This window comes from Poecilia mexicana, unplaced genomic scaffold (assembly GCF_051168715.1).
Source record: "Poecilia mexicana isolate PSO_F unplaced genomic scaffold, ASM5116871v1 scaffold_16, whole genome shotgun sequence".
Lineage (NCBI taxonomy): Eukaryota > Metazoa > Chordata > Actinopteri > Cyprinodontiformes > Poeciliidae > Poecilia > Poecilia mexicana.
The window spans coordinates 14,414,226-14,437,481 of NW_028263385.1; the positions used below are offsets into that span (position 1 = coordinate 14,414,226).

Sequence of the window (23,256 nt, forward strand, 5' to 3'; positions counted from 1 at the left end):
AGAAAAAAGTTATTTTTTCAAATAACTTCCATTAGAAAAAAACATGACAGAATTAAATTAATTGCATTAAATCAATAAAGTAGACAATGTTGAACAGGAAGGGGTAAAGCTCTTTCTTTTTAAATTTCATTTATAATAAATACAATAGCTAAAGAAAAGAGTTTGCATTTTGAAATTCCACACTTTTCCCAGATTTCTTAGATTTTTTTTTTCAATATTTAACTGCAAAACATCCACCGAGTTGTTTTCTTTTTTTTTTTATCCAGATGAATAATGAAACTATGATTTCTATAACATCTTAATTTCACAGAACTCCAGAAAACTAAACCCACTTCAAGAACCTTTGATCCAGTTTAAAAACAAAACTAAATGGACCTAGATACCAAAACAGCAGTGAAACAGGCGTTTCTGATTTTTGATTATTTGTTGGATCAGTGAGTTGGACAAAAACACAAGCTCTGATTGACAGATCAAAGATTAAAAGGTTAAAACTCAATTTAAAACGTCTGTTCTTTAAAAAAATGCTTCTTTTAGATAAATAGTTAATATGGACAGACTTAAATATTAAATTTTGCTTGTATTATCTAGACTTGGAAAATAGTAAATTCCAGACGTTCAGACTTGAAATTAGATTTTTATCCTGTTTCCTGGATATTGATGTGAGAAAATATATCTACCAAAAACAATAAGACCTGAAATTTAAAAGGAAAAAATAAACAGAGATGGATTAAATGTTTTTGCAATAAAAAATACTTACAAAAAATAAAAACAACAACAAAAAACCTTCATTAAAAACCCAGGATGATTCACAACAACGTTGTTTTTAATGGAACCTCACAGTGTTAATCTAAAAAATAAAACTGGAGAGAATCGACAGTAAATGAAGATAAAATGTTGTTACAGCGTTTCCTTTGTGATTAAACAGACTCTCACCTGCTGCCATAGATATGTAAAAACCTGCACTCGGAAGGCGCATTGAAATGAAAAGGTCAATTAAAGCGAGTAGCAACCATCTGATCTCTTCCACCTGAGAATGTGATAATAAGGGGTCAGAGTTCAAACCAACCAATTAAAGCCTCGTTAGCAGCCGTCACTGCGGTGTTTGTGCTTCTCGGTCTTTAACTGGCCGCTTTTTATCGCAGCTCACAATGGAGACGACGTTGAGCCCACAGCTTCCTCCACAAGCAGCGGTTGACTTTTCACATAATTGCTGCTTTCGCCTCTCATCGGCTCCGTCAATTTGCGAAGGTGGAAACCAGGCGGAGCAAAGGGGGTGTGTGCGTCTGCAATCAGCGCTGATGACTCTTGACTTAATCTGAAGCTACAATAACTGCTCTCTCTCGCTCTCTCTCTCTCTCACACACACACACACACACACACACACACACCACATATCTCTGGAGAGCTGCACCTCGTCTTCCTTCAGTGCAGCTTGCAGAGACTTTCTAACACATGCAGCAACATTCAGGCTAAACGGTAAGAGACATTTATTGCTATTATTACTAAATTATAAGACATAAATTAGGACAGGAATGTGCAATCTTTACAATAAAAGGTTAATTTTTTTACCTTCAGCCCAACAACATGAAGAGCAGTTTTATGTTGCTGATAAACAGCAACATATTTTTGATTAATATCTTCAAAAGGGAATTTTTAGATTTGGAAGTAAAATAAATAAAACAGTAACTTTTGTAACAAAATAATGGATACGGTTTATTTTATGGCATAATGATATTTGTGGAAAATTTTAAAAAACATAATCATAGATAGATCTGTATCTATCTGTCTGATGTTTCTAATTTGATTATGATCTTTTAAAAGTACTTTAAAGTGATTTGTTATTGAAAAAACTGTCAAAATATTTCACGTTATAAACCATTAATTATTTTATGTTCTGCCTCTTCTGATCTCATTTCTCAAAACTGTACTTAAACTGACAGATTATCTACTAATTAACATTAAATATTCTTATTTTAGCATTTGTTACATAGGAATTAAGATGGCTATGAACAAACCAGTAAATTATAAATATCGGTCCTCTCATCTATTTTTAATTTTTAATGTGCAATAAGGAAGTAGTATCACAGGATTCACAGGAACAGAGAAAGACAGGAAAGTTTTTGAGTGAAATCAGATTGTTTTTTTTCTGGTAATTAATTTTGACACCAGGAAATTTCTGTCATTTTTACACAAAGTGACGGTGAAGCAGTGCAATTTAAAAAAAAGGCACGAGAGAGCAGAAATAGGAAAACATTAACCACATTATTTAATGTTCAAATAAAAATTCTTTGGCATTTTAAAGAATTTATGTTCATGAATATCTGAAGTACAACATGTTTTATTTAAACATGTATCTGTGTACGTACATAAGAAGCTATTTGCTCCCTGAAAAGAGAAACGCTGCTTCTGAGAGTTATTTGGTTGTCAATGTTTGAATACCTTTTTATGCATCATTAAATAACACAAATACAGTAAAAGTTTCATGAGCAGAATGATGTTGGGAGAAAATGTTTGACGCTCTTCAAGCTTTTAGTTAAAGTTTTCTGAAGTTTATTTTGCAGAGTAAACGGTTTTTGTTGATGCAGGTAAATAAAGTCACTTAATACATTTTAATGAAAAGAACAAAATCCCAAACTATTTGCTTTCTGCAGCCATGCGGCCGTCCTTCTCTGTGAGTCTGGAGCCCGGTCTGGAGCGAGGCGTCCCGTGGGGTCGTGACCTCTTCACCTTTGTGACTTCAGCAGCAGGTCACATGATGCGGACTCTTCAAAAGCCCCGGAAGAGCCGTCCGTCCAAGCGGCAGGTCAACCACCGCCGCTTCCTGCACAACATGATCCAGAGGTACGTCGGTGCAACAAACGAACAAATTCAGTTTTGATTTTAGCATCTTTTCAACGAACAATTTCTTTAAATTTCCACAAAGTAATGACACTAAGAGCACAGAGCTGTTTTTATTAGGTTGGAAACTTTGTGCTTTTTTTTTTTTAGACAGTTGTCCACAAATATTAACATCTTGCAGAAGAAAAGGTGTCCATGCTCATTTTGCAAAAGTTTTGTTTGTTAAATAGAAATTAAATAGCGGTTCTCTTTGGATTGTAAATGTTGCAGATTCCTGTGCAAAGCTAATATTACCAGAGGTTGCTGAAAAATTTTAACTCAAAGATACGTAAGCAATCAAAACAGAGGTTCTGATCTGCTTTTGTTTTATAAATACTTTATTTTGGATTTTACAATTATTAACTGACAAGACAAAATCAGCTCAGGATCCAGAAGAATCAAAAGTAATTAGACAATCCTAAAATAAAACACATTTACACTGATGTAACCAAACAATAAGAAAACAAACAGGGTAGAGGTGATGGAGGCTGATCTGCTTTTTTAAAGGGGCAGTATTATGTGTTTCCATAGCAACTGTGTTAGCTTCAGTTGCCAATAAAATGCTGTGTATATCTAGTATGATTAAAGGAAATCTGACTTTGTAGTTTAACACCTTGAAATTGGGCCTCTGTCTCTTGAAAAACTTCTGCTCTTTCTGAGACGTCGTCATAATAACAATGTTCCTCTATTAACAACATTTTTACCAGCGTTAAGTAGCTGCTACAATGAGCTCAGCCGATGTTTGCTAATTGCTGGTGGCTAGTCTGAAGGAGCTGAGTGGGCGAGTTGGAGGGGAAGGGATGCTCTGTGAGGCTGTAGCTCGGAAACTTGTAAACTGCAGCTCCTGAAGGAGGAGCTACACCTTGAAGGCGGGGCTAGGTCCAACCAGGCGTTTTGCACAGTTGAATGGTTGCCATGGAGATTCAAGGATTTGTCAGACATGCATGAAAGAATCAAAGAAACACTCTTTGATGAGGATATAACATTACAACAGGACGTAAAGCTCAAAAATTTTTACATAATATTTCCCCTTTAAGATCTGCACAATAAAAAGAAAATTATTTTGTTCTCTGATAGTCATTTGTCTCTCAACAGGAAATTTGCAGATATAGAAGCAGCGAACCATCGTCTGGCGTCGGCCCTTTATGTTAAGGACACACAGGAGCCTCTGGAGCCGCAGGGCTCCACGTACCAGAGCGAGGCTCTGCAGAATCCTGATCAGAATGGAGGTCAAACAGATGCAAAGGGCATCTCAAGGTCGAGGGACAATGCGTCTGTTGCCGGGGAGCCAAAGGAGCTGGACGATAAACAAAGAAAATCCACCAACAACCAAAACAAGACGAGACAAACCAATGAAAAAAGAAGAAACAAAGCCGCTGAGTTCTCAAAGGTTTTTCAGGAGTCAGAGCTCCTTCAGTCTGAATATCCCAGTCAGCAAAACCAAATGAATCCAATTAACAACCTCCATGAAAACGACCAGCACCCAAATGTTATTGTTCTCACCCAAAACGAGGACGAATCTCCTCCTTTCTCCCCAGAGCTCTCTCCGCTGTCTCTCGACTCTTGTGATTTCTCAGCTCAGATGTTGACGGACCTCTCAGCCAACACAGAACAAGAAACCATCCGTGACATAACCGAGCTCTTCACGGACCCAGTGGGTCACATGGACGTAGAGTCCTACTTTGAAACCATCTGTCCGCGCCGGATGGAAGACATGGTTCTGTCTGATAACTTCACCGGGTTGGAGGAGAACATGGAGCCTGAATGCAGCTTTGGCTACAGCTGTGAAGAAGATCGAGGAGGAACTGCAGATTACGTCCAGCGTAACACGGGAAACTCCCGTCAGCCGAGACAAAGTGAATACAAAGCGAGTGCCTCGTTCTACAGCATCTCTGAGCAGCAGGGGAGCTGCTGCATGCTGGGAAACGACCTGAACGTCGCACCGTTTGAAGGCATGGCTCAGTCTTTCCCAGTTCCTCCTCCTCAGCAGGAGCGCCATCCCGTACCGACGCCTCCTCACGACGATGACTGGCTGTTTCCTGACATCCTGAAGGACAGGCAGCTGCCTTACTGCTGAATCCACACGTTTACGGAGTTTCATTACGCTGACGTTCATATTTAAGCATTTCTGTATGTTTTTAAACTCCCATTGGGATTTCTACTGATTCTACAAAAAAAAAGCTTAAAAGAAAACAACCCGTTTTCAGGAAAAAAGTAGTTATTTTAGTATCTGGAAAATGAGCTGTTTCAAAAGCCTCCTGAGTCACAATTGATGGGCACTGTACCGTTACCTAGCAACCCCACACTGGAAAAAAGTCAGGTAGTCCAACTGAATTTTTTTTTATTTGTTACGAGTAATCAAATTAAGTTTATCCAAGTGAATATATTAAGTTGTATTATAATCAAAAGTAAGTACATTAAGGTTGACATGCTTATGAATCAGAGATTTCCCATTTTCACTTTGGGCCATATCAAAAATCTAAATGTTCTTAAAGGGCCGGTTGTGCCAGAATATATTGATAAAACCTATTAAATTGTTAAAATATCAATAAATAGGTGTTTGCTTCAGCATTCAATAAGTATTTCTTAAAATTAAATAATATTGAACATCTTTTCACACCGATCAGTGCATTCAGGATTTTGTGATTGTTTTTTTTTTTTAACAATCAAAATCACATATTTTGTGGCGCCAGTTTAGAAATATTTGTAAGGAATTTTTATATTTGCACTGATGTTAAACGTGACTTTCACGGACTATGATTTGATGTCAGCTGGGACGGCAGTCACTTAAACTTAAAAATGTTTTTTGGCCAATTTTGAGGGAAATTTGCAGTAAAAATTTGAAAAGAATGGTGGGAATGTGTTGATTTTGTGTTCATTTTACAGATTTGTGAAAAACTGGAGGGAATAATTGATGTAATTAGTAGAGATGTGTCGATCAGATTTTTTCCTGCCGATACCGATACCGATCACCGATACCGATCACATAATTATTATTTATTTATTTTTTATCATAAACACTACCGGTTACATTATGTGGAAAAAGAAACCATGAATTCACCTTAATTTAGACAAAAACTTGTTTTTAATAACTTTTTCCAAGAAGAAAACTAAACAAAACAGGCATTGTGCAAATTGTACTGCTATTGGTAGTGCTATCTTTAACAGTCTGATAACATATGAAGGCATAAAACCTCTCAACATTGCCAAAAAGTTAAAGTATAAAACTTAACATTCAAAGGCAAATACAGGATCCATTACAATAAACAATCCAGGCAGGCTGGAAATGAGAAGCAGGTGATCGGTATCGGTAAAAGAGACAATGATCGCCGATCACCGATCATGCACTTTTTCACGAAAATCGGCCCGATTATGATCGGTGACCGATCGATCGGCACACCTCTAGTAATTAGGAGTTTAGAGGGCCACATAAAAGGCTATAGCGAGCCAGAATTGGCCACATGTAATATATTAACAAATTTTCTTTAAGTTGGAGTTCCACTTTTTTTTTTCCAGTCAGTTGAGCTCACTGAAAAGCTCAGCTGGTTTTATCACTGTATGCTCAGAAGCACCTTTTTGGATTTAAAGTGACAAGACGCCCTAAAGCAGCTCTGTCTGAAAGAAACTCGTATTGACCAGAGTAAAATCTCATTATCTAAAAATAACTGTGCAAAAAAATGTTGACATGTTTTGTAGCCGTAGCCTGTTAAGGAAGCATAAATGGTCACCTTTAAGTTGCTTTATAACTAAATATTTTGGAGACCATAAGACCTGGATTACATGGATAAGTTGAGATGTTTTTATTCTTTTTCTTTTCTTAATCAACAGGACAAGAAGAGCTTTGCAAAAGTATTCACAGTATTCATTTTGTCATAATAGAACTACAAATGTGTTTTTATGAGACATTATGTGATACGTTGTGTGCAATGTAAACGATTTTCTTTGAAAAATGGCTCCAGCTCAGGTAGTTTAGATGGAAAGAAAATGTGAACGTGCCACAGATTTTCAGTGTTCTCAATTAGCTTTGGTTCTGAACTTTGACTAGATCATGCAAACACATGAATATGCTTTGATCCAAATTTTTCCAGTGTAGTTCTGAGCTGCTTATAAGTGCATGCCACACTTTTCAGATTTTTATTTGCTCTTTTTTTGTCATTTCACTAAGAAATGCCATGAATGGTTTTGTACTAGTTCTAGGTTTATTATTCATTCATTTGCAACAGAATTTTAGTTTTCTGTGAGTATTTTGAGGCTAAGTTTAACAAACGTTTCATTGTTTTGAAGGATATATAATTAAATAGTTTACTCTGTGTATTATGTTACATTGTTCTGTCTCTGCATGCTTTGGACCTTTTTAGTTCCTGACAATAAAAAGTAAATTGAATGAAAACAATGCAAGAGATTGGTTTCTACTTTTCCACAAACTCTAAATGTATTATTTATTCTAGGTCGGACATTTCTTAACGGTGTGGCTGTAAAACCTAAACGGAAACAACTCTTAATTAGTTGATATTTGTATTGTTTGCATTAATAAACAAAATGTCAGCACCTGACTGATAAAATCAGGCTCACATTACTGTCTTAATGTCAAATGTAAGAATAGAAATATCAACAAAAAAAATGCAGATTTAAAACTTTTTATCTTAGACTTACTGTAAAGGTTTTAGAAAAAAAACTGAAAAAAGTAATCAAAATTATAATTTTTAAAATTATGACTATTAAGGGAAAAGTGGAATCCAAACCAATTAGACCCAATGTGATTTCCCCCCCACCCCCATAAACCTACTAATATATGGTTGTGTCTTCCTTGGCAGCAACAACTGAAATAACGACCTCCTTTCGAGGGGATGCCACAATAACTCCAGACTTTGACTAGGCCACTTCAAAGCAGCTTATTTTAGCTGTTCAGAGGAATTACTGGTGAGCATCAGATCATTTTCCTGCTGTATGCGCTTCAGCTTAAGATAAAAAAAAAACTGATGCCAAGACATTTTCCAGAGACAAATTAATGTTTACATTAATTACAGGAAGTTGTCCTGCAGAGCAAAGCGCCTCACCACCACGTTTGACTGTCAGCAGGACATTTTCCTAAACATATAATTCACCAGATGGATGATAAACGTGTTTTATTAGATAAACAGACTCTTTCACATTGTTGAATCATGAAAACTAACGCTTGGTGATGTAAAACAGACCTGCAGTGCTTTAGATGTTGTTCTGGGTACTTTAGTGAACTCCTGGATGAAAATGATTTAATGCGCTTTTGGAGTAATTTTGGTCGGTCAGCCACTTCTAGGAAGGTTTTCTCTTGTGGGTAACGTTTATATCTCTGGTCCTAAAGCCTTAAAATCGTTTTGGAACAAATTCCAGACTGATTACATTTGCTTCTTACCTGTTTTTATATTTCTTTATATTGAGACTTTTACCCTACTTCATGCCGTAAGACAGGTTCTGATTGATTTCCTGTTTGCAGAGTGGCAACAGGAAAGTCCTGGGTTCGTATCCCTCTTTCTCCCGGGGGTTTGCATGTTCACACACACACACACACACCCCCCCACACACACACACACAAAGATCAAAACCAATCACAAATAAAGTTAACCCCAGTCAGATGTTTAATAATTACAATATCATTAACAAAAAAAGGCTAAAACAATAAAAACATATTTCCAAAATGCTTCAAGTTCCACAGTAGCCATAAACAAACACTCAGGAAAAAAAAAATAAAAAATCAAAAACACCTCAGAAGAGCTCCGGCCTCATTTCTTGCTACAGGTGACCAGGACTCGTCTCGTCTCATTTTAGCGTTTTGAACCTGTTTGATCAAAGTCGCCGCTTTCAGACAGATTGCATCACTGTGACACGTGATCTCAGCTCGTTTGGCTTCATGCCTGATTTTTATCCCAACTGGTGGTGTGTAAAGTGCAACTTTTACACAAAAACAACAGCTTGCATATTGCTAAAGTAAAGACCTACACTTTCAGAAAAGAGAAATTAAAGTTGTTGTGACACATTTTTGTTTCCACTTCACCTGTTGCTGTGAAACAGGGGGAAACATGGATGCACATGCAGCTGCTGAATTAATGTAAACAGAAGGAAAAAAAAAACTACTGCAGAGGCCTTGAGATTTCTCAGTGGTAAACATTTTTCATTAAAACTGACAAAGAATAAACATTCAAAGCAACACAATCTTAAGTTTTCATTGGTTCCAGTTGAGTTAAGCAGGAAATAAATACTTAATTTTTATTGTTCTAATAATTAGGAGTCTTTGATTCACAACCTGGAAGTAAGTCTACAGGTTTTTGCTCTTCAGTTCAGTTTTTCACCAGATCTAGTGGATATCGAGTTTTAAATGGCAAATTTCAGCCTCCGTTTCTTTTTCTAGATATTGATTTACAGCTGAGTTAAATGGATTTATGTTTTTATGCTATGCTGGTACGTCTGGGTCAATTTGCCCCTTCACCATACCACATGCTTTTCCATGTTTGGATCGAGAAATCGGTATCAAATTCAAAGGAAACACTTTTTTAGTCAAATGTAACAGCTAAACGTTTTTATCGTATTTTTTCCCCTCAACATAATTCATCAAAATACCCAACTACTGAGATAAATAAACTGATGGTTAAGTTTAGACGCTTTTTGGGATCTTTTAGCACGCTTTGTGTTACTGTGCTATGGTTATTTTTAAGTGATTTCTTGACTTTCCAGTGGAAAAGCTCTTTGTCTTCACACTTGCATATGACTCAACAACTGGGAAATAGCTGCAAAACTTCATGAGAATATTTAATGACAATACAACTGCAATGATCCTGCGCCTCTTTATGAAGTTTTTATAGGAGTTTAATTCCATCCAGGTGCTCAAATATATGATCTATATGCTCTGCATCAATGCATGATGTGTGAAATATAAATATTGCATCCAAGCATTTTGTTGCGATGGCGATATTGCCGACAATGATACTGTAATCCACTCTAAAGGCTGGTTATGTCTTTTTCATGTAGTTCCAGGTTAGTTTTAATAACTTGAATAGTTTGTAAAATGCTTGTTTTTATTTAGCAGCAAGTTAATTTGATGATCTGCAATACCTAAAGTGTGATAAAAAGCAAAAATAAGCAGAAATCTGTAAGGCAGCAAACTGTAGAAAGGTATTTAACATCAACAGATAAGGAGCAAAATGAGGGGGCGAATTGACCCAGATCTCATTATTTACCATGGAAATGTGAATATGCTTAAAGGGGAATATGCCGTCTAGCTTTTACAGGCGGAACTGGTTCCTATCAGGCAAACAAGTGCAAAAAAACCCTCATTTAGTAAAAACAAGTACATGGAAACAATCTGAAGAGACGCGCGTTTCAAACCCGGTTTCACAGCAGAGTGTGTTCGGTTTGACCCACACAGATAATATTGATCTCAGTAGATAAAGTAAAAAAACAGCTTAATAAAAATTCATCTGTCAGTGCCTCCGTCGTCGTTTTGTTTAAACCTAACACTACAAGCATATGAAAAGTCTACGGTCGCCCCGCCCCGCCCCGGCCCGCCCTCCCTCTGCTTCGTTCTACTGCTACTCTATGTTTACTACAAATTTAAGTCCCTTTTCTCATCCGTACGCCCGCCGTTTGGTTAAACACAAAAGCTTTGTTTACACAGCTCATCATCAGTGCAGTCAAGACAGACGTACAAAAAAAACAAAACAAAGCAGTGTCTGTATCAGACACTGATAAGAAAGCTGATGTGCCGCTTCGGATAAATAAAAAGATGAAATAACAGGGTTCTCCACAGGGTGTTTCTGGCTCTTTTTTGTCATATTTTTTTTTCTCTTTCAACAGCAGTGATAAATCTCCCATGCACGTCCTGCAGGCGCAGAAATAACCAGACTCTCACAATACTGAGCCCCAAGCAGCATAAATTCATGTTGGATTTAAATTATAGAAGCAATATGTTAAGACTTAAGTTAAAGAAACTACCCCGACCCTCCGCCACATCCAACAACAAACACTTTCTAATCTAAGAAGAATCACCAAGTCATGCCTGATGGCAGGAGAATTGATGCATCCAACCATCTTACAGGTTATTTAGAGAAATATTGCTCTTGTTATAATTTAAACGTGGTTTATCTTGTTCTTATTGGCTATTTTACGTCGTGCTAGATTGTCGTTTTCAGCCTGAGCAGAACTTCAAGTCAGATCCATACAGTCAAACCCCACATGGCTTGGAAACATCTACTTATGGAAAAGACATTAACTTATTAAGTCTGCTCTCTGTGTCCTGAAACTGTCATGAAATTAGCAGATAATAACTTATTTTCCATTTAAAACCAGGAGTTTTTCAGTTTCATGGTTAGAAATTGCTCGTCTGTGTTATCTTACATAAAAAAAAAAAAATCTATTTTTACTGAATTAGCTGAGAAAGAAGAAGCATCGGCACATAGTTGTAGCACCACTTACACCCATCCTGTATGACTTTGATTTAAAACTAGAGCTGTTATGTGCGTGTCGCTCCTCCACCCCTGAGTGTTCGAGGCTGCGTCTGAGTCACTGCGAGCGTCACTCCGTGTTGTTGACGCTGTACGGTGGAGGCGGGTCCAGGCTTTGCTCCGAGGACGGGGTCAGGCTCTGTGGGAGTCCGGGGGTCGGGGTGGGGGAGGCGGGGAGCTCCTCCGAGTCGGAGTTCTCCAGCGAGAGGTCGTCCACCAGCGCTCTGCGCCCTCGCATCGACAGCGGCAGAGGAGCACGCCTGGAAGACAAGGGAGACGCTCACAACAAGCCCTGCATTTAGCCAGCTGAAATAATAATAAAGTAATTATCAGACAATTTGTTACACTGTGAAGAAGGCCTTTCTGAACTAGTAATTATTTTTCTTTGGACTTTGGCTGCTTTTTTTTGTGTGTGTGTGTGTGTGTGTGTGTGTGTGTGTGTGTGTGCTTTTCTTCTTATTATTTCAGAACCATGTTTGTTTGTTAAAGTGTTGACCTGAGCTATGAAGTAATCCATAAAAAACCCAATAAATTTAAGGTAAGAGCTACAAACGTACAGGACAACTAGACAGAGAATGACTTTACATTAGGTCTGAAATTATTAGTTATGATGAATCAATTACTTAAAAAATCGTCAGCTAATTTAGTGACTGAATAATTGTTAACTTGACTATATGAATTCAAAAAAAGATGATTTGCTGAAAGAACAACTAACTCAGAGCAGAAATTAAGCCAAAATTCAAAAAATGTCTATATTTTATGTTTAAGATAAAAAAACCTTTGTGAATATGTTCTACCCAGGTCTCCTCCGAGTTTTAGCTTCACCTGATTCAAATTCGGTAAAAAGAAAAATCGCCTTTTAATCAACATTTGTTATCCAGTAATTAATCAGTTAATCTAAATATTCAACAGATACACAGTATTGATAAGTGAAGCAGAAAGGGCTGAATTGTTGATGCTAACCGTTTTCTTAGTTGCAGATTCATTCTTTGCTACAAATGATGAAGTGTTTACTAAAGGAATGTGAAGTTGTTGAACTTTAGGTGCAACGATGTTTATTTTATTATTTAAGAAAAAGAATTGAATTATTTGTTTAAAATAAACTTAAATGGTTACATGAGAAATCTGTAACTATGCCAATTTTTTGTATCTAGTTAATCGTCAGAATAATTGATGAATAAAATAATATTTTTCTAAGTGTGACTTTTCTTCTTCTGTCTCTCATTTCTTCATTTTACTTTTAAGCACACACTGAAGATAATCGGAAGAAATCAGCCAAAGTTCAAGGAAAATCTTTGAAAGACAGATCCAACAGGCACGAATACTTTTGCAATGTGCTGCAAACAAACAGTCGATGAGGCGGACACAGGCGAAGCAGTGTGTTGGATTTCAAGACGTCTTTGTCCTTCTGAAGACATGAATCTGCCTAAATCCAACACGCCGCCCCTCTGAGGCACTTCAGATGACGGCACAGAGACAAACACAGATTCTCAAAACGTACCACACACATTGACCTAGTTCTCTGCTCTCCAGTCGGGGACGCTGAGTGTTGGGACGCAGACAGATGGGGTAATGTGTCAGTGTTAGGCGGACGCAAATGGATGCAACAAAAGAGTAAAGCAAAACAAATCATATGGAGTTAGCAGGGTGTTAAAGAAAGAAAAAACAAAACAACAACAACAAAAAAACGATGATCAGGTTAGGTGAAAACAGAAGATGGATGATGCTGCTCACCTGAGCTGGGTGCGGAGCGAGGAGATCTCCCGCGTCATCGTCTGGCTGCTGTCAGTGAGCTCCTCCAGCTCCCTCTGCAGCTTCCTCTTCTGAGCGTTGGAGCGGGAGTTTTCCTCCTCCACCTCCTCCAGCTGCCGCTTCAGCTGCTTCAGGCGAACCATCGACTTATCCAGCTGCAGCAGAAGGTCGGGTTCAGAGGTTGAGGTAACAATGAGAAGAGAAATATTTATTTATTTATCACCCTCCCCCCCTCAGAAGCAGGAGATTAGTCTGGGAAGGACAGGACTGATTGGGATCAGAAATCTGATTAAACCTGGTGGATTACTGCCTGATGATGTTTTGGGAGGAGAGTGCATGTTTCTGCTGTGGGTGAGGGATTTAGCTTCCAGTGGGAGGACAGAAGTCTCACTCCACAGAGACCAAACAGATGCCAGGACAGCATTAGGATTAGCGTGGACTGAGACGGATAAGTCGTCTCTATTTGGGGAGGATTTTTCTCTCTTTGTTCAGATGACCTCAGTAAGCCAAAGGAAGTCATCATGTGAAGCTCTGCGTCTCTCTGACTGCTCACCTGCTCTCTGTACTGGTCTGCGTGTCTCCGCTCGTCTTCTGCTTGCATCATCGCCTCCTTCAGCTTTTTCTCCGTCTTCCGCGTCAGTTTGTTGGCAATGGCTCTCTCCCTGTGGGATTTGGAAATGTTGTGATTGATTTAATTAATCTAAGATGATCGTGATAAAATCCTGCCTTCTGAAGCTGGACAAAACCTGAAAGTTGCTGATTTGGTGCATGTTATTATTAGATTATGTTTTCATTGACAGAAAACGTAAAAGTCTAGCTAAGAAACGTTAAATCCATCCTGTATTGCATTTTGGGAAAAAATATTGTTTGGACAATTTTTTTTTAAATGTGATCTTTTAACCTATTATCTAGGTTAGCATAGATCTCTGGGCTTTTAAAAAAACAAACTTTGATCATGATGGTCAGTTCTTTCAGAATGAGCTGTTTTCTTGTAACTTTAAACTCAAATAAGCTGCCGCTGGCCACGCCCCCCCAACTCAATGGTTACACTCCTACGTGACAATGGCTGCAAACAGACTTCTGCTTCTTTGAAAAGCAGAAGTAGAGCCTCCTGCACAGCCAACAAGAATGAATCAAGTGTTTTTTTTTTACCCAGCAGCCATTGTGCAGCGGTAAAACCAGCTGCGGGAGCTCAGCTTTGGTTGCTAAGTAACGGGCTACATAAGGGGCAGCGCATGCTGATTTGTGACGTTTTGGAAGCGGCTCATTTTTCAGACAAAAACAAAAAACATGGACTTATTGCCAAAAAAAGAGTGGGTGTTCTTTTTTTTTTTTTACTACTTGTTCCAAAATGGAAGCATGAAAATGTTTAAAATGTGAATTTTGTATAAGAGGTCCTCATTAAAAAAATTATCTGTGGAACAATTATTGTTACCCTCACTGTTAAATCTTTGAGCAAACCCTTCTGGGCAGGATGGCACTTAGTGTCCTCTTATAACATTTCTTGGTTGGAGCCAGTGAAATGCCTCCCATCTCTACCGCAGCACAGTTTGTAGAAACATAATTTGTAAAGCTGATGCTAGCTCTCAGACAGTGAATCACTCAGTGTGAGCTCAGTGTGCATGACAGCAAAGAGTCTGATCTCTCTATTCTTAGCTGTAAGCAGGTTTCCTAGCTCAACACAGGCAGTGCCTACACTTGAATGAAATAAAAACACTTGTTTAGGGGGCAATGCTATTATTTCTTTTTAAACATGTTGTTATGTCTCCCCTCTCTCAGTGGGGAGTCCAGTTTCAAAAACTGGAAGTGGCTGAAGCCTGATTAGAAAGTGACCTTAGACCTCTTCACTGCAAAAACACAAAATCTTATCAAGTTTTTCTTGTCTAATTTCTAATACAAATATCTGAGTGCACGTGAAATATGACAAAACTAACTTACAAGTAACATGTCAGTTCGATAAAGGTCCTTGTTTTAAGTCAATAATTCCTTTAAGTTCAACTTGCAGATATTTTTACTTAAAACATGAGAAAAATGTTTTGCTAAGTGAACTAGTACTTTTTAAAATCAATATTAAGGAACTATTGTCTTAAACTATTTCATACCAGTAATTATTCCATTTGTGATTTTATATAAATATGTTCTAACATGGGATAATTTCCCCCTCTGCTTTCAGGTATACATTTCAAAAGTTATTTAAAGTAACAACATTAAAATGTGTTTCCCTCCTTTTATTTACCCAGTTAAATCCATTACTCCAGTTAAATGTGTGTTTAACTGCACTAAAGACACATTTATTCCTGTAAAATATGTATTTGATTTCCTCACTGTCTCTCTTGCTCCAGCTGCTCCTCCATGGTGTCAATCTTAGCCTCCAGGGCGGCGACGCTGAGCTTGTGTTTGCCCCTCACTGCTCCCTCCAGCTCCTCCAGTCGGGCCTTCAGCTCCTTGTTCTGCTTCTCCAGCTGCTCTCGGGACGACTCGGCCTTCTGGGCCAGAGTCCTCTCCCCCTGCAGCTGCACAGTCAGCGTCTCCACCTGCAGCCGGAGCGGAGCGGCCATTAGGGCGAGTTTAAAGACGCTGCTAGAGAGATTACTGAATCCGAGTTCGCTCATCGCACCTGCAGAGCCGTCTTCCTTTGCCTTTCCATCAGCAGTTCAGAGTTCGCCTGCTCCTCCTCCAGGTCCTCCTCCAGCTGGGTGACTCGAACCTCTAGCCTCCTCTTTTCGTCAAACAGAACGTTCCTGGAACAACAGGAAATCTCAGGAGAACCAAGACAAAGGCAGAACTGAATGGATAGGATGTAAAAAATGTGAACTACTAACTTTCCAGAGCTGCTGGAGACCATCTCCTCTGACATCTCATCTCTCTCCTGCTGCGCCTGCCTCCTCTGTCTGTCCGATACAGCCAGCTCCTGCACAAACACCAGGATGCAGACAGGAAATCCAAACATCAGGACTTATGTTTCCCCACAGTGAAATAAAAGCTCTTTTCAAGGTAAGATTTAAAACTTTTGGAGATAAAAACACTATTTTATCATTTATTACTGTTAATAATAAAGTCTTGTGATAGTATTTAACAAAAAAAATCCCCCACTTTCAATAACATTGCTTATTGTATGAAATATAAGCCGACCTTTACTTCAACTATACAGATCAATAAGCCATTGATCCATTAGTAATAATAAATATTAATTACACTGAAACAATAATCCAAACAAATCACGTTAAGGTAAATGACCTTCCTGTTCAAATGAATCGAAGAAAGTATCAAAAAACAAATGTGTTTGCTTTACTAGCATTTAGTAAACATCAGCCAGATGTTTGTGAAACCTTTTGAACTTGTGTTGCTTATTTGTTTCCTAAAGGCTTCCTGAAGTTCTCTCACAGATTTTTTTTGTTTTGTTTTGGATCAAAGTCTCAAAGCTCTTTAAAAAGTCTGTGACGTCCATATTTTATACTCTGAAACAAATCAACGTACCTCTGTGAGATGCAGCACATCTGCTTCCAGTGTTTGTATTTTCTTCTCGGCATCTTTCGACTGTGCAACCACTTCATCTTTGGATAACTTGGTCTCATCTAGCTCGCGAAGAATCTCCTTCATTTGCCCCTGAGTTGAACAAAAAATGGCGATTTAAACTCACGTTTGTTGACCTGTACAGAGGTTTCGATTGGCCTGTGGATGGATTTTCACCTGCAGCCTGCGGAGCTGCTTGACAGAATCCTCTTTGCCGCGGCTGGCTGCCTCTAGTTGCGCCTCGGCTTCTTGCAGCTCCGCCTCAAGCTGCTTCTTGGCCGCTACGGCCTGCGAGCGCTGAGACCGCTCCTCTTCCAAGTGGATCTCCAGCTCTTTCACCTGGTTTCAGAAAAAGTTAGAGGAAATGAAAACAGGGATAAAAAGCCATGCCAGTGCTCTCCTCCCTCCTCCTCTGTACCTGCTTGCTGAGCGCTCTCCTCTTCTCTTCTCCCTTCTCCTCGTTGTTGCTTATCTCTCTTTCAAACTGAGCCTTGAGTGCCTGCAGGTTGACCTCCAGCCTCAGCCTCAAGTTCTCCGCCTCGCTCAGCTCCTCCTCCAGCTCCTGCGTCTGAGTGCGCAGGTTCTGAACTTCTGATTCCAAGCTCCTCTTGCTGCGCTCCAGTTCGTGAACCTACAGCCAGGTAAAAAAAAAGCTCTGTAAATCCCTGAGAGCGATACTGATGGATACCCTGAGCAAAGTGAACATGAGGCGGATTCCTACATTTTTGCCGACGTCATCCTGCTGGTTAACGAGTTGCTCCATTTCCAGACGGAGCTGCTTGTTGGCTCTCTCCAGCTCGTCTCGCTGGTCCTGCACCTCCTACATGTGGAAAACCACAGCAACAACCAATAGAATCAAACGTTACAAATATACAGCTTTTTGCAAAAGTATTTGCGGTTTTAAGTTGTTTTCTTGTCGTAATGATGCTGTTTGTTCCCTAATGTTCTTTATACTGAGAATATATTACACAAATGTTGACTTTATTTACTGTGACTCCTGAAGGTAACTTGTTGTATTAGATTTTATTAAAGGGAGCTTAATAAAAATGCTCATCAAAGTTTTCAGATTTATATTTTCAAAAGAAAAAAAAGGGAAACCACGTGTTATTGCTCTTCTACTTCACAATAAGGTCGGATTTTGTTTTTTCTTGCCACTTAAAATCATAAAAGCACAGAGAACTATGTGGTTTTTATGAACTAGTTTACCTGCAGGGATCGAGACAGGAAGAGACATTTCGTTTCCTTCTCCCGGCTGTCTGCTTCTGCTCTGTCCCTCTCTTCTGCAAGACGAGCGCTCACTCCTTTCTCCTCTGCCAGGCACTGATAGGGGAATAGAAACGAGGTTACTGATGTGGCAATACGTCAAATAAATATGACCTTTGTTTACATTTTGAAGCCTGTGTCATTTCACTCACCTGGTCAAATTTCTTCTGCCTCTTTTCGAGGGCTGTGCAGTTCTGCCTCTCTCTCTGCAGGGCGATGGTCATGTCCTCCAGCTCCTCCCTCAGACGCTCCCTCTGCCTCTCGATTCGCTCCTTCTCCTCCTCCTTCTGTCGCTCCTTTTGGACGGCGCTGTCCAGCTCTCTCTGGAGCTTCCTGCGCGTCTCCTCTCCAGCTTCCACGGCGGTGCTCACCTCCTCAGATTGTTTACGGAGCTCTGCAAGCTGCACAACAAAACATAGAGATCAGTATAGCAAATGTAACATAAAGTCTAAGGAGCAAACCTCATCAGAGAAATTAAAACCTTTCTAAATAAATCAGATCTGTTCTATTGTTTTTCAAACCTGCCAGTAATTTCACAGCATTTTTCTGACAATGACATTTTTTGAGTCACTGTTTCGACTGTTTTACCTGCTGGTTGTGTGTTTGTATCTGACGGCTCAACTCTTTGGCTCTTTCTTCTTCTTCCTCCAGTCTTTCCATCAGTCCGTTCTTCTCCTCCTCCAGAGCTCGCACCCTGGAGGCCAGAGCCATCTTCTGGCGGGTCTCATCTTGGAGCAGCTCCTGAACACACAAGAAAAGACAAACACAAACTATGTGAGAACTTTTTCACAACAAAATATTTTATATAACTAGAAATTAAAAATAGATTTCTACTCTAAAAATATCTGTGAAACGATCTTTACCTTTGCATCATGCAGCTGACTCTCCAGACTGGAGACTTCTTTAGCGAGCCGGAGAGATTTGGAGTCAGAGGAAGACAAATTGCCGGACAACCCTTCGATCTCACACTGAAAGAAACACAGTTGGTTTTTAATGTGGATTAACAAACATCTAACACCCAAAAAGTGTCTGAACAGAGTGGAGACATTAGATGAACACATAGCATCAGTGTTGGGTGTGTTACTGCACCTGCAGCTTGTGCATGCGCTCCTCCCTGTCCTCGCGCTCCCTGTCGGCCTGAGCCAGGCGAGCGTTGAGCTCCTGCAGCTGACTATCGGCCCTCTTCCGGCCTCGCTCGCTCTCCGAGCGGCTCGTCTGGAGGTTCTTGATTTCCTCGGTCAAATTCTGCCGCTCCTCCTCCAGGACAGCTTTGGCCTTCTCCAGGGACTGACGAGCCTGAAGGAGACGCCACAGCAGGCAACGATCAGAGGCGGCTAGAGGAGCCAAAGATTGTACTCAAGTAGCACTACTTCAACATATTTTTACTCAAGTTAAAGTGAAAAGTAACTGTCCAAGAAATGAATGAAGTAAGAGTAGAAAATGTTTTGTGAAGTACTGAGTCAGTATTTAAAAATTACATCATCAGACAGATAAAAATATAAAGTTATGTGGAAATTTTGGTATCTTAAAGACCAAAATGAAAATGATTCATATAAGTAGTATAATTACAAAATAACTAAATCAGGCAATAGAAACATTTTTCAAAATCAATTTCTTTCAATTTAAAACTTATGCAACTTTAACAAAGACTGCAGGTTTGTGTCTGGTGAATTTCTGGTTAAGACAGCGGGTAGTGTATCCAGAAACTTTACTCAAGTAAGAGCAGAGGTACTTCATAATAAAATGACTCAAGTAAAAGTAAAAAGTAAGCATAGTAAAAACACTTTTAAAAGTACATTTTTAATAAAAGTTGTTATACTCAAGTAAATGTAACTAATTACTACTCGTCTCTGGTACCAGTGCACGTTTACATATGGATATGTTGATGTGTGTGTGTTTCCTGTACCCTCTTGCTGTTGTCCAGTTGCTCCTGCAGGTTGTCTATGGCTGCGCTGTGTTTGATCCTGAGCTCCGAGAGCTGGGCCTCGTGGCGACGCGTCTCCTCTTCAACACATCGCTGCAGCTCGTTTAGCTCCGCCTCCCGCCGAGATCTGTGGACAGGTAGGATTGTTGACAATAGCGAGTAGTAATTTACTGTGCAAAAAGTCTGGACATTTTCCCTTTTAAGGCTCTCAATACGGAAAAACAGAAAACATTTCCTCGTTTCTTTCCTCTGCACATGAATGCATATATGCTAATCTACTGGACACCTGTTGTGTCTACTGATTTTTGCATTTTTCATGCACTTCTTGTGCATGAAGATATCCCCATGCAGCACCTTACTAAAAACAGGGTTCGTACGCTTTTCCTGCAGTAAAATTCAAGAACTTTTCAAGCTTTTTCAAGGTATGTTTTCAAACTTTTTTAGCACCACACACGAGATAAAAACAATACAAATTAACTGAAAAATACATTTTGAATTGTAACAAAATTTTAGGTCTCATAAATTAATTTCTGTGACTTTAACTGACCTAAAATACAGGAAGTTTCGTCTGATTTAACTTCAGACAATGAGGAATAAATGTCATGTGTCTTTTTATTAGGTGTGTGAAAATATCTGATTTTAACTGCAAATACCACTTTGCAAATTTAGGCTTTTGTTGTTTTAAATTATTTTTTCTGGCTCTAGTTGCCTTTATTTTTCAGTAGATTGACAGGAAGATGGGTTGTGAGAGAAGGGAGGAGACAAGGGGCAAAGGTCAACAGACTGGGACTTGAACCTGTCACCATCCGCATCACAGAGGTCTCTCTACATGGATTACTATGCACTCTACTGCCTACGCCACAACTGCAGCCCTAAATTTATGTTTTTAATCTAACAAAAGATTACATTTTATTACCAATCTGTGTGGTTTGAATATCAGGAACTTTCAAGGACTTTATACAGAAATCAGGCACTTTACAAACACCTAAATGAATTTCAGGCATTTCCAAGGACAAACCCTGTGAAATATTTTCAAGACACAATTTGCCAAATGCTAAGCTAACTAAATTTGTATTCAGAGGTCCCAGTTTGCCTGTGTTTACCTGAGCTCTTGCTGTGTAGCCGTGGTGTCCAGCGTGTCCTCCAGCTCGGTTCTCAGAGCTTCCAGCTCCTCTCCCAGGTCTCTCCTCTGTTTCTCCGCTCTTTCCCTCATCCCTCGTTCATTTTCCACCTCCTCCTTTAGCTCAGACACTTGCGACAAGGCCTCCCTCAGAGATCTCTGAGCTTCAGCACGGCGCGCTCCTTCTTCCTCCAACCTGACAGAGAATTAATAGAAAATAAAAATTATTCAAAATTTCTCACAGGATGTTTGTATTATTATTATGCTGAGTCTCACCGGCCCTGCAGGGTAGTGATCTCCTTCTCCTTCTGAGCCAGGGTTCCTCTGAGCTCGGCGGTCAGCATGCCCAGGTCCGACAGCTGCTCCTGGGCCTCCAACGAGTCGCTCTCCATCCTCCTCTTCCACTTCTCCTGCTCTAGCCGGCCCTGCTCCTCACGTTTTAGACGTTCTGCAAAGAGACGGGGCACAAAGCAAGATCAACTTTTGAATCACTAAGCAACTGATTGAGTATTGACCTCCAAATGGTACCAACAATAACAAGGCTGATATAAAATGTTTCTGTTCTGGAACAGCATGATTCAAAATGTGCTTGAACATACAGCAACAGGTCTGCTTTTAGACTCAAAGGAGCAATGGGAACGGATGATGATATCTACCTTCTAGATCAGCAATGACGGCCTCCTGCTTGTTCTTAAGTTTGTTAAGGCTTTTAGTCTTCTCCTCCTCCTCAGTGAGTTGGTCGGTCACTTCACTCAAATGTTCCTCCAGCAGCTTTTTCTCCTGCTCAGACACAATCAGGAAAAATGTTAGGAACATGTACATGACACTTATTGAAATAATATGAAAGTTTGAAGGTTTTTCAGGGTCTAAATACTTTTTCCTTTATACATTTTCTCTTGGGATCCATTTTGAGAAAACACAACTATCTACATATAAACACATGTGACTATTACAGGTATTACAATTTATTTTTACTAATTGCATCAGAAAAGTGACCTATTAAGCTTTTTCAGAAAGGTTAGAATAGATCTATTGGCTATACAAAACATACATTATTTTGCACAAAATAATTCTTAGATAATGAGATTTCAGTCTGGTCAGTTCTGCCTATTTTGAGCTCCGTTCAGAATCCAATAAATCCAAATAAGCTGCTGATGGCCATGCCCTCCTAAGTCAGGGTTTACGTTGCTGCAAACAGATGCACAATTATACAACCTTACGTCTTTGAAAAGCAGAAGTGGTGCTTCCAGTACAACCAACAAGAATGCAGCAAGTGGTTTCTGGGTGGTAAGTTAACAACAAAACTCATTTTACAGCTCAAGCCATTAAACCCATCTGACCAAATGTGCTGGAACTTGGGTTGATAGGTAATGGGCCAGTGATTCAACAATCGGGAGGATTTTGAAACAGTTCATTTTCCAGACATCAAAATTATTAAGTTATTGATGGCTTTTTAGGGACTTTACTGTTTTTAGAAGCTATTGAAACCCAAATGGAAGTATAAAAATGTGCAAAAAGTGAATTTTACATATGAGGTAGCCTGTAAAGTTTATTTTTATTAGCATTTTGTTTACACTGAGACGGACATCTTAAATGCGCTAAGTACATAGCCTCCGGTGTAATGTGAAGCTGACCTTGCTGAGTCGGTCTCTCTGCTCCACGGCAGTCAGGAGGTCTGCCTCCAGACTCTTCACTTTGGTCTCCAAGGTAACCTTCTCCAGCAGGAGGCGCTGTCTGGCACCTTCCTCCTCCTCTAGCTGCTCCTCCAGGTCCTGAACAGACACCAGGTCTGTTTAATCATCCTGCCCAGCATCCACTGATTGTTTCTTCAGAGGATTGTAGTTGCACGTCTATTACCTGTACATTCTGCTGCAACCTCTTCTTCTCATTGCCCAGCTGCGCTCCCCTCTCCTCCTCCTCCACCAGCCGGCTCTCCATTTCGCTCAGAACCTCCTCCAGCTCCTGTTTCCGGCTGGCTAACCTGGCCCGCATCTCCTCTGCCTCTGCAAAGAGCTCTGCCTCTGCCTGCAGCTGGTCGGCCAGCACCGCCTTTTCCTCTATCAGCTAGAGGAGTGGGAGTATGAGTGATGAGTGAGGAGTGAGTCACGGTGGAAAGTAAACTTTCAGACCAGAGTAGAAACAAAGAGGAGGTCTGTTTGCACCTGAGCGTGCTTCCTGTCCAGCTCAGAGTATTCCTGCTCCACTCGGGTGAGGTTCTCCTTGGCCTTGTGGAGCTCCGACTCTCTGGCCTGGATTTCCTCATCCTGGCGGGTCACCTGCAGCAATGGCTTCACCTGGTGGCCACAAACACAAACCACAACTTGAGTCAAACT

General features: G+C 39.7%; 2 protein-coding genes across 2 annotated transcripts in view; one reads left to right on the top strand and one right to left on the bottom strand.

Annotated features, from left to right (window-relative positions):
* The first annotated feature begins 102 nt into the window (after positions 1 to 102).
* c16h19orf85 (chromosome 16 C19orf85 homolog) lies at positions 103 to 5,727 on the top strand. The gene is made up of 3 exons (XM_088014199.1): positions 103 to 1,476; positions 2,652 to 2,841; positions 3,973 to 5,727. The coding sequence occupies exons 2-3, from the start codon at positions 2,654 to 2,656 to the stop codon at positions 4,952 to 4,954; spliced, it is 1,170 nt and encodes a 389-aa protein (XP_087870325.1). The 5' UTR covers positions 103 to 1,476; positions 2,652 to 2,653; the 3' UTR covers positions 4,955 to 5,727.
* Positions 5,728 to 8,469: 2,742 nt separating this feature from the next.
* The window catches only part of myh14 (myosin, heavy chain 14, non-muscle), a 37,562-nt gene continuing 22,775 nt past the window's right edge, over positions 8,470 to 23,256 (bottom strand). Inside the window, exons 22-43 of the mRNA XM_088014155.1 lie at positions 23,086 to 23,217; positions 22,781 to 22,987; positions 22,558 to 22,695; positions 21,580 to 21,703; positions 21,200 to 21,371; positions 20,907 to 21,119; positions 19,786 to 19,930; positions 18,969 to 19,175; positions 18,743 to 18,847; positions 18,468 to 18,620; positions 18,032 to 18,280; positions 17,823 to 17,936; positions 17,338 to 17,436; positions 17,035 to 17,247; positions 16,794 to 16,955; positions 16,581 to 16,709; positions 15,926 to 16,014; positions 15,721 to 15,844; positions 15,429 to 15,637; positions 13,657 to 13,765; positions 13,086 to 13,258; positions 8,470 to 11,611 (exon numbers count right to left, since the gene is read on the bottom strand). Coding sequence (XP_087870281.1) covers positions 11,422 to 11,611; positions 13,086 to 13,258; positions 13,657 to 13,765; positions 15,429 to 15,637; positions 15,721 to 15,844; positions 15,926 to 16,014; positions 16,581 to 16,709; positions 16,794 to 16,955; positions 17,035 to 17,247; positions 17,338 to 17,436; positions 17,823 to 17,936; positions 18,032 to 18,280; positions 18,468 to 18,620; positions 18,743 to 18,847; positions 18,969 to 19,175; positions 19,786 to 19,930; positions 20,907 to 21,119; positions 21,200 to 21,371; positions 21,580 to 21,703; positions 22,558 to 22,695; positions 22,781 to 22,987; positions 23,086 to 23,217 — 3,456 coding nt within the window. The 3' untranslated portion in view covers positions 8,470 to 11,421. The remainder of the gene's footprint in view (positions 11,612 to 13,085; positions 13,259 to 13,656; positions 13,766 to 15,428; positions 15,638 to 15,720; positions 15,845 to 15,925; positions 16,015 to 16,580; positions 16,710 to 16,793; positions 16,956 to 17,034; positions 17,248 to 17,337; positions 17,437 to 17,822; positions 17,937 to 18,031; positions 18,281 to 18,467; positions 18,621 to 18,742; positions 18,848 to 18,968; positions 19,176 to 19,785; positions 19,931 to 20,906; positions 21,120 to 21,199; positions 21,372 to 21,579; positions 21,704 to 22,557; positions 22,696 to 22,780; positions 22,988 to 23,085; positions 23,218 to 23,256) is intronic.